Source organism: Sebastes fasciatus, chromosome 13 (assembly GCF_043250625.1).
Source record: "Sebastes fasciatus isolate fSebFas1 chromosome 13, fSebFas1.pri, whole genome shotgun sequence".
In the NCBI taxonomy this organism is placed as follows: Eukaryota; Metazoa; Chordata; class Actinopteri; order Perciformes; family Sebastidae; genus Sebastes; species Sebastes fasciatus.
Genome location: NC_133807.1, coordinates 9,052,428 through 9,065,326, shown reverse-complemented (window position 1 = coordinate 9,065,326; position 12,899 = coordinate 9,052,428). Strand labels below are relative to the sequence as shown.

The window sequence follows — 12,899 nt, the reverse complement described above, 5'->3', positions numbered from 1 at the left end:
ATAATATAATAAAGTATAGTATAATATAATATAATTTAATGTAATGTAATATAATGTAATACAGTATAATATAATATAATAAAGTATAATATAATATAATATAATATGATATGATATAATATAATATAATATAATATAATATAATATAACATAACATAACATAACATAATATAATATAATATAATATAGCATAACATAACATAACATAATAGAACATACCATAATATAATATATCATAACATAACAAAACATAATATAATATAGTATAATATAATATAATATAATATAATATAATATAATATAATATAATGTAATGTAATATAATATAATATAATACAGTATAATATAATATAATATAATATAATATAATATAATATAACATAACATAATATAATATAACATAACATAACATAATATAATATAATATAATATAGCATAACATAACATAACATAATAGAACATACCATAATATATTATATCATAACATAACAAAACATAATATAATATAGTATAATATAATATAATATAATATAATATAATATAATATAACATAACATAATATAATATAACATAACATAACATAATATAATATAATATAATATAGCATAACATAACATAACATAATAGAACATACCATAATATAATATATCATAACATAACAAAACATAATATAATATAGTATAATATAATATAATATAATATAATATAATATAATATAATATAATGTAATGTAATATAATATAATATAATACAGTATAATATAATATAATATAATATTCTAACAGAGCAGTTTTCACGACTGAACGTGCACTCTCTCGCAAGCTTTAGTAATAGAGAATTTTCACTGTGGTTCTTTTGTGTCAATACTGTGACGGACGTGTCTGAGAGCCAATTAGATTCCGAGCAGAGCCCTCGAGCCCGCCCTGCAGTGCTCATGTAGCCAATCGCAGTTGACATTGAGCATAATGGGGCGGGATGAACTGCCCAACAGGGTAGTCTGCGTTGTATATATTCCGACGTCGGCGACTAAGGAGAAATAGTTAGCTAAGCTAATCCTCACAGATGGTAGTAGAGGGTAGTAGCGGTTCAAACGCTTTATTATAGAGCGAAATATTAAAACAATCCAACAGTATTCATGGATTTACTCACATAATTCTGTACACGGTGTCCCAGATATTCCTCTTTTAACACATTAAAAGGCGCATTTTCTACTCAGCGCATTAAATGGAGGAGAAGAAGAAGGAAGACGGAGACTCGGAGATACAGGAACACGGACCCGAGCACTGGTTCTCAAAATGGGAGCGGCAGTGCTTGGCCGAGGCGGAGCAGAGGGAGCCGAGCGAGGAGGAGGCCGACAACGACCAAGAGAAACTGTGGCACCTCTTCCAGAACTCCGCCACCGCGGTGGCTCAGTTATACAAAGGTCCAGACCAGTCTTAACTACAACTGTAACGCGACTGTGACATTGCTAGTTAGCCGTTAGCTCGTTGGTTAGCAACTGGGCTACGTTACTGTGAACGAACGTTAGCATCAGAATGCTAACTTAGCTTGTTAGCTAACCCAGTACTGAGTAACGTTTACAGCTGATGCTACATGTAGCATCAGCTAGCTCATAGATAGATAGATAGTAACTGTATTAGAAACGGATGTATACATACATGTATGTATACCCTTCTACTTATAGTTTTGATAAGATAGTCCTTCCACAGTTACTTTGCTTATTCACTATTGTATGTTGGAATTGGAAAAGTCAGCCTGATGGTAACATTAATAGACAGATAGATAGATAGTAACTTTACTGATCCCGAGGGAAAGTCAAGTTTCAAGCATCACAGCTCCATAGTGCAAAAACATGTTAGTATAAAAGTTAGTAGTGCAAAGTACAAAGAAATATACCAGATATAACAACACAAGGAGATGAAGAAAAACTGTTAAACTGAATATATAGTGCAGGGTAACAGCTGTGATACAGGACTATTAAAACAAAAGTGAATATAGTGCAGAAGAGACTGTTAAAGTGAGTATATTATTATGGCTGTGTTAGTTTAGTGACAACAAAAGAGTTATGAACTCTAATCCAGGTGTTATTACACACCTGTCTCTACTGTTAAACAACCACATCATAGTCTGACTGACTATAACTAAAGTAGCTTAAGTTAACATGGTCAGTAAAGATGTCTTGTTGACACTACGTTAGGACAAACAGCAGCAGAGAGAAGCTAACGTAACGTTAGCCTGACTAGTTACAAAATGGCGACGGTAACAACAATCGTAGCTACGCGACATTCCCAGATGACAGTCTGCTGTCAGCGTTACCATCTGTTTAGCGTTACACCGGGCACGATACGCTGTTGAAATGTGCTATAAAAGACGTAAAGTTCACAACACGGAGCTGTACTCTTGCTTCTCTAAACGCCCTGTTTGCTGCTGAGTGAGCAGATCTGTTCAGCGACCCGCGTTATAATCACACAAAATGGCGAGGTAGTATTGGTTCACTGTGGAAACACTGGGTTTGTGTACAATATGTGGTGCTCGTGTAATAAATGCCCTGTCCACATAGACAGAGCTCCACTTGTTTTTAAGTCTATCCATGTTTTTGACACGGCTTTGCAACTTTACTGCTGAGAGGGCAGTTAAAGTTGGCGTGTCGGTGCTTCCCTTGCTAAAGCAGCTGGTTGCCAGGCTGGTTGCCAGGCTGGCCGACAGGCTGGTTGCCAGGCTGGTTGCCAGGCTGGCCATCTAGCGCTGGATGACAGTTATTTTTATGCCAAACTCTGTCCCTGCAATTGTAGATGCAAGACAAAATGGCGAATGAAAATGATCTTCACTTCAAACCCTATAATCACTAAGCTTGTTGTGCTTTTCAGATGTTGATTGTTGTCCTTTTGGGTCATTCAGGAGTGCTTGTTATGTATAGAGACCAAACATATTTCCTTTTCCCCTCCCACAGACAGAGTATGCCATCAGCAGGGCCTGTCATTGTGGGTGCCATTTCAAAACTCTGCAACAGCAGTTACCAACCTCTACAAAGGTATCTAACCACAACCCTCTTCTCTCCAGCCTTGTGCTTTTTAGAGTAGGATTTATTGATCTGCGAAACTACTACACTGACTATGTTGTTTTGTGCTTCTTTTCATCAATATGGACTGTTGCTGGCTATCGTTGTACTTGTAAATGTAGACATGTTTGTATTGATAGGCTCATCCAACAAGTGGTAAACAAGACCGCTGTTATCAGCTCCATATTGATCGGTCTGTCACAGGGCTAGTAGGGTTTTGTGTGTCGGTGAAAGACATGTTCACTGTAGGGTTAAAAGGAAAACAGACTGCATTTAAAACTGTCTATAACAATGTCAGGAATTCACCAGTGAAACAGAGCTGGTTTGTTGCAGTAAGAATGAGATTGTACTGGACTTGACTCCTAATTTGGCAGCCTACTTCCCAAAAACTGGTTAGAGTAGCAGCTAGCGAGTGGTAAGTAGTTGACACCCTCTGGATGTAATTTGCTGTTGATTTAAAATGTGCCAGTCGTGTTTTTTTTATGTTTTCACAACAACATACAGAACTAAAGGTATATACATTACTACCCACGATACTAAGATTTCCTAATGGTTTCTGGTCTTGGACCAAAACATTGTCCCTGTTTAAGGTATCATGTATCTATGCTTGGTTTTGGAATACATGATATTGAACGATGATTATTTTTTATGATGTCTTTCACCATTGCAGAGAGTGTGGACGCCCATCAGAGAAGCTTTGATCGGGGCATCCAGATAGGCCACCAACGCCGTAATAAGGTGGGTCTTGTTCCTCTGTTACCTTTTTGTTAGGCACCTGCATTCTCTTGTATCTGGGCAAACTGTGATGTTACACCTCCCTGTCATATTTGTTTGACATTTAGGAAACAGGTACTTACAGACTACATTAGGTGTACACAGCAAACGCATTAGCGTTTGTTAATTAAATTAAACCATGTCTAACTGATGGACGGCTCACTCTTGTAATGGATTGCAGGACATGTTGGCCTGGGTGAAAAAGCGCCGGAGAACCATCCGTAGAGAGGATCTTATCAGCTTTCTGTGCGGCAAAGCACCACCACACAGGAGTAGCAGGGCCAACCCCCGGCTGGCCATGGTGGCTCCCAGCCGGGCTAATTCACCAGCTGAGACCGGCTCATCTGTGGAAGCAGACCTCCAGCCCTTCAGGGAGGCCATAGCACTGCATGGTAAGTTAAGTGCAAGCCTGGCTCACGCCTTTACACACTAGTGGTCCTTCTAGCCACCTTATCGGGTATGTGTTTTACAACCCAGGAGGCAGCTACATTGTTTGATAGAAAAACAGTAGTACTGCTGGTCTTTAAGTAGTATAGAGGACTACTAATGTTGCATATCTGTTTTTGTGCGTGTGCATGCTCACACTTAAGATGCTTCAAAATGTGGTGGGACCTACTGATTCCACACATTTAATAGATTTAACGTTTGGCAATGTTCTATAGAGTAGTTGTGAGATGAGGTATTTAATTTGAACATTTCTTTTTATATATCAACTGGCTCATTTACTAATATACGGTACATATTGTCACCTGAAGTAGAACAAATTATTGTGTAGAAGTCTAAACACTGAAGTACAGAAAGTTAGTTTGTGAGAGAGAGTGTGTTTGTGTGTGTGAGAAAGCACGCTTGTCCTTCAGTCATCCTACACTGCCACATGTGGCTCAGAGATAAGGGTATGTCGTGTAAGTATTGGCGAGTGGTGAAAGAGGGCCTCACCTTCTTGGCCTCTCCTGTATGTGTGTGTGTGTGTGTGCACGTCTGCGTGTTTGTGTGTGATGTGGGAACATCTCACTAAATCAAAAGCCAAGTAGTTTGTTAATGACCCCTCCAAATATGCAGATGCAACTGTCTGTTTGTAATTCAGTTACATTACAGTACGTTTGTATTTCTGGTGTGCTGCCGGTGCAAATGAATATTCAGAACTTTATCTGACGGTCCCCACGTTTTAAAGGGTAGCTGAGGGTGGATGATGTTAGGCATTTGGTGGTTTAGGTTACAGAAACACAAGTTCGTTCTGTGTCAGGAGGTTTCAGTGTGTCTCCTTTCTCAGTTATCAGATACCGTTTAGCATTTCACCACCGCTGTTTTTGTGTGCTGGGACTAGGGCTGGGCATCGTTTGAAAATTTTCAATACCAATACCTTGAATTTTATACCGATACCACAACGATACATTTTTCGGTACTTGGGGTGAATATGCACCTCATGCCTAATTAGTAAACAAACTGTTTCTATTAATGACTACAGCTCATTTCTCAACTATATGTAAAATAAATTATTGGGTAAACATTCAGTTTTATTGAAATGTCAGTCTGTCATTGTGAGTTACGATGTATTAGTTAATTGCAAAACCAACATATTGGCAACATTATAAGAAAATAACATTCTACCACCTACCAACCACCATAAAACGCACCGGAGCAGCATTACATCACTTCCAGCAAACTTCACAGAGAACAATGGGGGCAAAACAGCATCACCGATCTGTTTTAGCCGAATATTCTCTGGTCTAGCTCAGCTAAAACCACAAAAACACTGAATCCGTCAGCACGTCGTTCACTACCGAGCCGGTTTGTAACCGGTACCGACAACGTTATCTTCTCCCCACCGTGTGTGTATGTGTGTCTGGAGAGGCTCCACCGCACTCTGTGAAACAAGAGAGCAGAGGATATTAATGGTTGTGTGAAATTTTAGCAGTGTGTCAATAATAAAGGGGAAATGCTATACTTTGGATCACATGTTGAATCGTTTCTGATGTTGCCTGCAGGTGAATGTAGGTCTTCTCTTCTAAAGAAATTGCAAATAGACGGCGTGTACCAAAATATTGGGCCAAAGAGCTTTGCAGTGATTTGTCAGTTAAGTCACTCTGGATAATTAAACACTAGTAGAGATTGGTTGATGGACAAATACCGTAAAGCACAGAAATGTGGTACCGTTTTTTAACGGGTGGTGGAGCCGACATAATTCGTTTGGTACCTTGGTGACAAAATCATTTTGGGCAAATTGCTTTTCACACTTCTGTCAACTGCACCCGTGACTCTTTTAGACAATCAGATTCACAGGTTGTTCAGTGTGTAATACAGTGTGTATTTCTAACAAATATGTAGCACAAAACCAGTTGTGTAGCACATCACTGCTGTGGTGAGGACCTGTGTGAAAGGCTTTTATCTGTTGAAATAAAAATGAGAAAGCTTCATCATGAGTGCAGTAGATACTATACTTAACCATTTAGACAACATTGTCATTCTTAGTTTGGTTTCATGATTGGTTTATCGCATTATCATCTCTCGTAAAGGTAGAAGTACAGTTGCCGACAGAAATCGTAACACAGCCCTGCATGTTTTTTTTAAATTGCTGTTGGAGTAGTTTTGTTCAACCTAAGTTTGGGCACTAAGTGATGACCTTTGTGTTTGTGAGATGGCCGCTCCAAATGTTGTTTTGTACATCCTAACAATGTCATTCTGAAGAAACTTGAACCTGACTCCTGTTCTCCTCTGAAATCCAAAATGGAATCAGAAACAGACACTGAAATAACAGCCTGACTGAGTGACTTTGACAAATGATTAAGTCATGTCAAAGAGCTGTTTACTTGCGGTGTCCTTGCCCCTAACGGTTATATCTCAGAGAGAAGAAAGTGACATGACCTTTACATCTTTAAATGAGGTGTGAGTTGATTACTTACAAGTTTCGCTCAGTGACATGGTAAAGCATTGCCAATGCAAAACATTTTTTGCATTGCAGATGCACATACCATCTTTCTGCCCCTGTGTTTCGATGCCACTTTCAGACAGTTGTCATTTGGAGTCATACAAAGACCCCATTGATGTACGTGTATGGTTCATTCAATAACATGACATGACAGGATGCCATTTCCATTCAAATCATAACAGCTAGCTTGCCTCATAGCAAAGTCAGTAAATAATGGAGACGGATGGTTGCAGCTGCCATTAAACTTCCTGTTGAGATAATTTCTTTAAAACTCGTGATCAAGCTTTTCATCCAGTAGTCTCCAACTGATGCCTTTTGTCTGTTGCTTCTCTCTCCTCTCTATCCCGTCTCCTCCTCCTTCCACAGGTCTGAGTGGAGCCATGGCGAGTATCAGTGTGCGCTCTGGCGCTCCAGGGTCTCCCACACATGTGAGTGGGAGCAGCAGTAACGGAGGTGGTGCTGGTGTAGGTGGTTCTTCCGGCTCGGGGCCGGTGTGCCGCAGCAGGCGCAACGGGCTCCAAGACGTCGACCTGAACACTTTCATCTCGGAAGAGATGGCACTGCATCTGGACTCCACAGGCTCCGCCTCTGCTGGAGGGGGAGGAACCAGGAAACGAAACTCCACCCAGTGTAGTGACGTCATCACAGACTCCCCTACACACAAACGCAACAGGATGATCTGATCTGCTTGCCTGTCTATATGTGTGTGTGAGGGGGGTGAGGGGGGAAAAGCCTTCAAAGCCAAGGCTATGAGAGGGGGGATGGATGGATGGGCTTATATGGGACAGATGCACAGATGGACAGACGGACATTCGGATGCCTGGCTGTGCAGAAGAACCCGGGCTGAAAATGAAAACAGGGACTGAAGGTTCGTTTTATTCAGATGTTGAATGAGTTCTATTCCTTGTCTCCTTTCCTCACACTATTACTACAAATCACTGATCTGCAATCAGAACACTTAAAGTGTGTGTGTGTGTGTGTGACTCGGAGGTCTGGACGACATCACACACTCCTCAGACGCCGCCCTGGAAAGGGGACAACGAAGGAAGACACCAACTCATTCTGGGATGCAGACAGTTCTCAAAGGGGTGAACATGCACTGTGCTGCTTGACAAGTAAAAGCCACTTGATCCTTGACACATTTGTGCCCTTCCCTCCCGTAACCTCACTCATCCTCACCCACCACCTTAATAAGGAAGTGAGGGCCATGATCAAATCGTCTCACTCAGTGAACCGAGTTGCTCGGCAAATGTCGGAACCCAACTCTTGTCAGAGACGCAACCTTTGCGTCAAACAACCCCCCACCTGTTCTTTCTGTTACTTCATCATTGTAGCTCTCAGTTGACGTTGCCTGTCAGTGGTGGAGCTAAATCGCCCAGTAGGAGTACATCTGTGGCATCATCCTGCAACATCTGCCGCTTGTAGCCAGTAACAATTCTCTGGCTACTCGGTCGATGGCATGAAACTTTATTCTCTGCTTCAACAGTGGCTTGATTTAGTTTCAGCCTGTCGCCCTTTTTGTTTTTAGTTCTTCAACCACCAGTGTTAAAATTCTAGGTTTGTTTGCCACTGTTTGCAGCAGTGATAGCCAAGTTAATTTTGCGTTCTTTTCTCCACCTTGTTTTTTTTGTTGTTGAGGATAATGGAAAGGAATTTTTTTTTTCTTTGTGTATACAGCTTGTCAAACAGCCCGTTTGCTGACTGCGACGCCCTCTCCCCCCCTTTTACCCTAGTCTTATTACGAAAGCAGCTGCTGTTTTATGTGATCTTGTGATTATTCTGATGAGTTGCAATAAGGATTTTTGCACTTAGCTTTCACCTCTAACTCATGCAAACAAATCGGCTCTTCCATTGTATCCCAGTTGTAGCCTCGTCCAGCCCTTAACAGGCCCACTTTGTGGTCAGTCCACACATTACTTGCAGGTTGCTGCTTAGATAAACACTTGGTATGACTAGAAAGGGAGCCCTCGCGCACACCTCTGGTTCCAACAACTCTTCAAAAGTGTTTGATCAGATTGCGGAACGCTTCTGCTGTGGGCTCTACTTGTATTCAAAGACTCAAGTCCTTCCCTGTCTGACAAATGATTTAACTTTTATCGGGAGATAATCGGTGCTGTAAAGAAAGCATAAATCACAGATGTTTACAAAGGTAGTGTTTCTCAACAGACCCACCGAGCATGCCAGCCAGCCAGTGCACACAAGGCACTGGATTATTTGGTTAGAGTGTCGGCTTGGGTGTTGGGACGCTCTGCTTTTTGTATAAAGGGGCGTGTGCATTAATAAGACACGGATGGCTTTGATTTTACTTGGTACAGGATGACGCAACTCTGGGCTTGTTTCGTTCTTGAAATGGTTGTTGCCTTCCATCCTTCTGTAACGGAGAGGAGTAGGAGACACTGATATCGCATGAGTCAGAAATGTGGGTATATTTAGCAGTTTGTCAATTAATATGAACTGGTACTGTATTCATTTATAGGGTCTTAACAAATGATTATTGGAGTTATATCTTAAGCTTGTTTGGGGCCTAATAAACTGTTGGAATATGCTGTCATTTAGCATAGGAAGGTAGAGCGTAAATTATACAATCTTGAGTTGTCTAGCTATCAAACCAATTGAATATTTCCAGTGACACCCTGCCATAGTAGTGATACAGTAAGTTGTCAGTGAGTTGGCTGGGGCGTAAAGCCCTCAACTGTACCTGTAATACCCGCTGTAGCTGACTTGTGAGATGTCAATATTTCCTTCTCTTTTTCCTCCTTTTTTTCTGTTGACTTGTTCACTCCCCTTCACCTTTTTATGACCTGGAAAGTGGGTTTTTCTTTAGTTGTATAAAGCATGCCAGTTTTTAACTTCTGTTACATTTTGGTCACAGATTTCATTTTTGCGTTATAGGTTGGCTTTTATATTCATACATGACTGCTGGCTTGTCGGTGAAAGAAAAAAAGACCCAGACTGAGATTTGTCGCTTCTGTCAAGAGTTCTGCGTTTGTTCTTGCACACAAGTGAAAACCACTGAATTAGACTGATGAAAATGAAAACCTCATATTGGAAAAAAGCGAGATTTGATTAGCTTACAGGAGAGCCTCTGCTTACTGTGAAGGAGGGTCAACAAGTAATTCATGGTGACGCTTCATGTCGGTCTTGGTTTTAAAACTATCTAAAAAGCAAATGCTGTCTAAATTCTGGGTAGCTTCAGGTCTAGTGAATAAGGGAACATAGGAAGGCTCCATGTTCTTGAATAGGAACTTAAACCTAAAAGTCACATTTTAGAGCCCATCAGACAGTTTTTGACTGCGGGACCCTGCAGAGTGCTCATGGCAGAATATGGTGTTGGGGATGGAGTGAATCCTGACGGCCTGTCAACACGCTCTTCATTAAAACAGAGGAATGCATTTTAAATATTTTAGTTTCTTTTCTTTCTCCAGGCACTTTACTCACTGTTTTGTGTCCAACACTCCACATTGGCGTTGGTAGCAATCTCGACTGAAACCAAATGGCACGTGTTGTTACAAATTAGTAGTTATAACCTCCAAGTGTTTCTGTTGCATGACAACACGTCCGTTAAAGGGAAGATGTGAAGTGTCTGCTGACAGGAAAAATAAACTAAAATTCAGACTATCAAAGACTTTTTTCTTCTCCAAACGCTACTAAAGAGTTGGGCTACGAGCAGGATTGTGCCGTCTTTCTAATCCCACCGCTCAACCTGCAGCGTTGAATCCCATTGGTTATCCTGGTTATAATAGAGGGGGCACTTTGTGTTTTTCTTTTCTTCCCCTGAGCCAGTCACCGGCCTTCATCCACATTGTTTCAAAAGGCTGACTCATGCCACGTGTCTCTGGAGCCAACACTATTATCAACTGTTTCTTGATACTTATTTGTTTAAAAAATAATAAATGGCTAATCTATATACTTAACATTTAATTGTTGGTATGATATATGTGGTTCACATTGTAAAATAAATAAAACCATTGAGTTGCAATTGGATGGACTGTTTCATTAAAAAAAAAGAAAGAAAATGGAGATTTTGTTTTATGTAGCCTCTTTTCAAAATCGGATTTGAATAAAGGCGCTCTATACAATATTCAGATTATTAATATAGCAGCAAACAACTATTTGCTATGTAAAGATATGGAGGAGTAATGTCTACCTGAGCAGAGAATGAAGTCACTCTCCCTCTGAGTGTGCAGATGTATTTTGAACTCAAGAACTTGCAGAACAGGTTTCCCCTATGGAGAAGCATGGTGGTCCCCTTCCGGTGGACCACCATGGGACCTTATTTCGGAGAAAATATGAATGATAGTCAACGGCGAGAGACAAATCATTTTTTGATCCTGTTTGAATTGCTCCATTAATCACACATTTGATATTTGTCAATTTAAAACATAATTTTGCAAGTCAAGAAAGTCACAGTTTATTGAAAACTTGAAGTATCAGACTGAAAATACATAATTAGAAAGACTACACACCCAAAGTCGTGTAGTGACGTCTCTCGTTGAAGCTACGATGCCTTTGTACAAAACTAAATGATACTATGACAAACCTACAACCAACTGTGACTTTCTTGACTTGCAAAATTACATTTTAAATTGCCAAACATCATATGTGACCCATGGGGTCGCCTATCTATAAACTGACATGCAAAAGAATTTTCCATTTGTAGTGTATTTGATTCTGTTGTTTTGTCAAAGGAGGTCCCAAGGCTGAAAATTAACATTTCACAAGAGATAATGCATAAGCAAGAAAGACCAAACTGACTGATATGTTTGGTAGTTAAAGGGGCCTTTTAATATTTTAAAAACATAAAAGATATATCTCATTGGGTTTGCACAGATAATGTATTTAGTTGACATTCACAGGAAGGTGAAAGAAAATATCTGAGCCATGTATTTGAAAAATTGTGGGACTGTCTCTGAGGTAGGTCTGGGATATTTTTTCAGACCTCTGAGCAGTGGTTTCTGAGTTTGTGGTGACTTCATCTCTGGACTGAGCTATTCAAGGCTCACAGAAATGACATTTATCTTAGCCCTGCTTTGAGCCATTAGGTGGTGCCAGAGGACAGCATTAGAAATCTACTTTTTCCACATGTCATGATGAGGAAATGTAGAATGACAAGCCTGCAAAGTTTGTGTTACCCTGTTCTGATACTCCAGTGTAGCATTGTCAGTGTCCATCTCTAACTATGAGAACTCACATTCTGATAAAAACTGCTATCCTGAGTTTGTCCTGTCCGGTCTGTCTGTATGAAGTAATTTTTTGATGAGCACATGCACGCAGTGGACTTGACAAATGGTCAACAGGTCATTTACCCTTATTTTTCTTACCAAAACATAGTGTGTATCCTTGAGGTAATGTGTTGAATGCATTTCTTTCCTCATGAAACATCTTTAAAGCCGATTCTTCCATTTTTAATGGTAAGTTAAAGTCATAGTATAGTATGTTGAAACAAGTCTTGTATAGTATGTCGCAAAAAGTAAAAAAAAAAAATATATATATAGTATGTTGAAAAAAGTTTAAAAAGTCATGGTATATTATGTTGAAAAAAATAAGTCCTCAAAAGGTTATAGTATAGTATGTCGAAAAAAGTCTAGTATAGTATATCAAAAAAGTGAAACGTATATCTGACTTTTCTTTTACCCTTTTAGTCCTACGATACTAGACTTTTTTCAACATAATATACAGATTTTTTTCGACGTATATGTACGTATGTATACACATATACAGTGTATGTATACATACTGTATGTGACTGTATATGCACATATAGATATACTGTATGTATATGTATATACAGTCATTCATCATACTATATACGTTGACTGACGTTTTATATTTTTTGGACATACTATACTATGATTTTGTTTCGACATACTATACTATGACTTTTTTTTATTGTATTCGACATACTATACCATGACTTTTTTCTTCCCATAGCATACAGTGAAATCAGTTTAACTGAAGATAAATGTTCAGGAGCTGATATTATGGAGTCAGAGACAGAAAAACTTGCCCAGTTATTGGCAGAAAAAGTAGATAGTTTTGTATTGCAGAGTCCACATTTTCAAGCATTTATATTTATTTAATTGCGGCACAATTTCAGATGTTGGTTCTGGTTATTGTATGATCACAGAAAATGACAAAGGCA

At 39.5% G+C, this 12,899-nt stretch overlaps 2 protein-coding genes across 2 annotated transcripts in view; one reads left to right on the top strand and one right to left on the bottom strand.

Annotated features, from left to right (window-relative positions):
• Nucleotides 1-1,036: 1,036 nt before the first annotated feature.
• hapstr1a (HUWE1 associated protein modifying stress responses a) lies at nucleotides 1,037-10,737 on the top strand. Its single transcript, XM_074655280.1, has 5 exons — nucleotides 1,037-1,423; nucleotides 2,951-3,031; nucleotides 3,729-3,796; nucleotides 4,014-4,224; nucleotides 7,125-10,737. Exons 1-5 carry the CDS (start codon nucleotides 1,225-1,227, stop codon nucleotides 7,439-7,441), a joined length of 876 nt encoding a protein of 291 aa, XP_074511381.1. The 5' UTR covers nucleotides 1,037-1,224; the 3' UTR covers nucleotides 7,442-10,737.
• Nucleotides 10,738-12,812: 2,075 nt separating this feature from the next.
• dctn5 (dynactin 5) overlaps nucleotides 12,813-12,899 on the bottom strand; it is a 4,109-nt gene continuing 4,022 nt past the window's right edge. Inside the window, exon 6 of the mRNA XM_074655279.1 lies at nucleotides 12,813-12,899. This exon is cut by the window's right edge and continues 951 nt beyond it. The gene's annotated coding sequence lies outside the window, so the exon portion shown is untranslated.

Coding starts and splice junctions, on each gene's coding strand:
- hapstr1a (XM_074655280.1), top strand. CDS start 1,225: ATGGAGGAGAAGAAGAAGGAAGACGGAGACTCGGAGATACAGGAACAC. Junction 1,424..2,950: donor GGTGGCTCAGTTATACAAAG/GTCCAGACCAGT, acceptor CCCCTCCCACAG/ACAGAGTATGCCATCAGCAG. Junction 3,797..4,013: donor GCCACCAACGCCGTAATAAG/GTGGGTCTTGTT, acceptor AATGGATTGCAG/GACATGTTGGCCTGGGTGAA.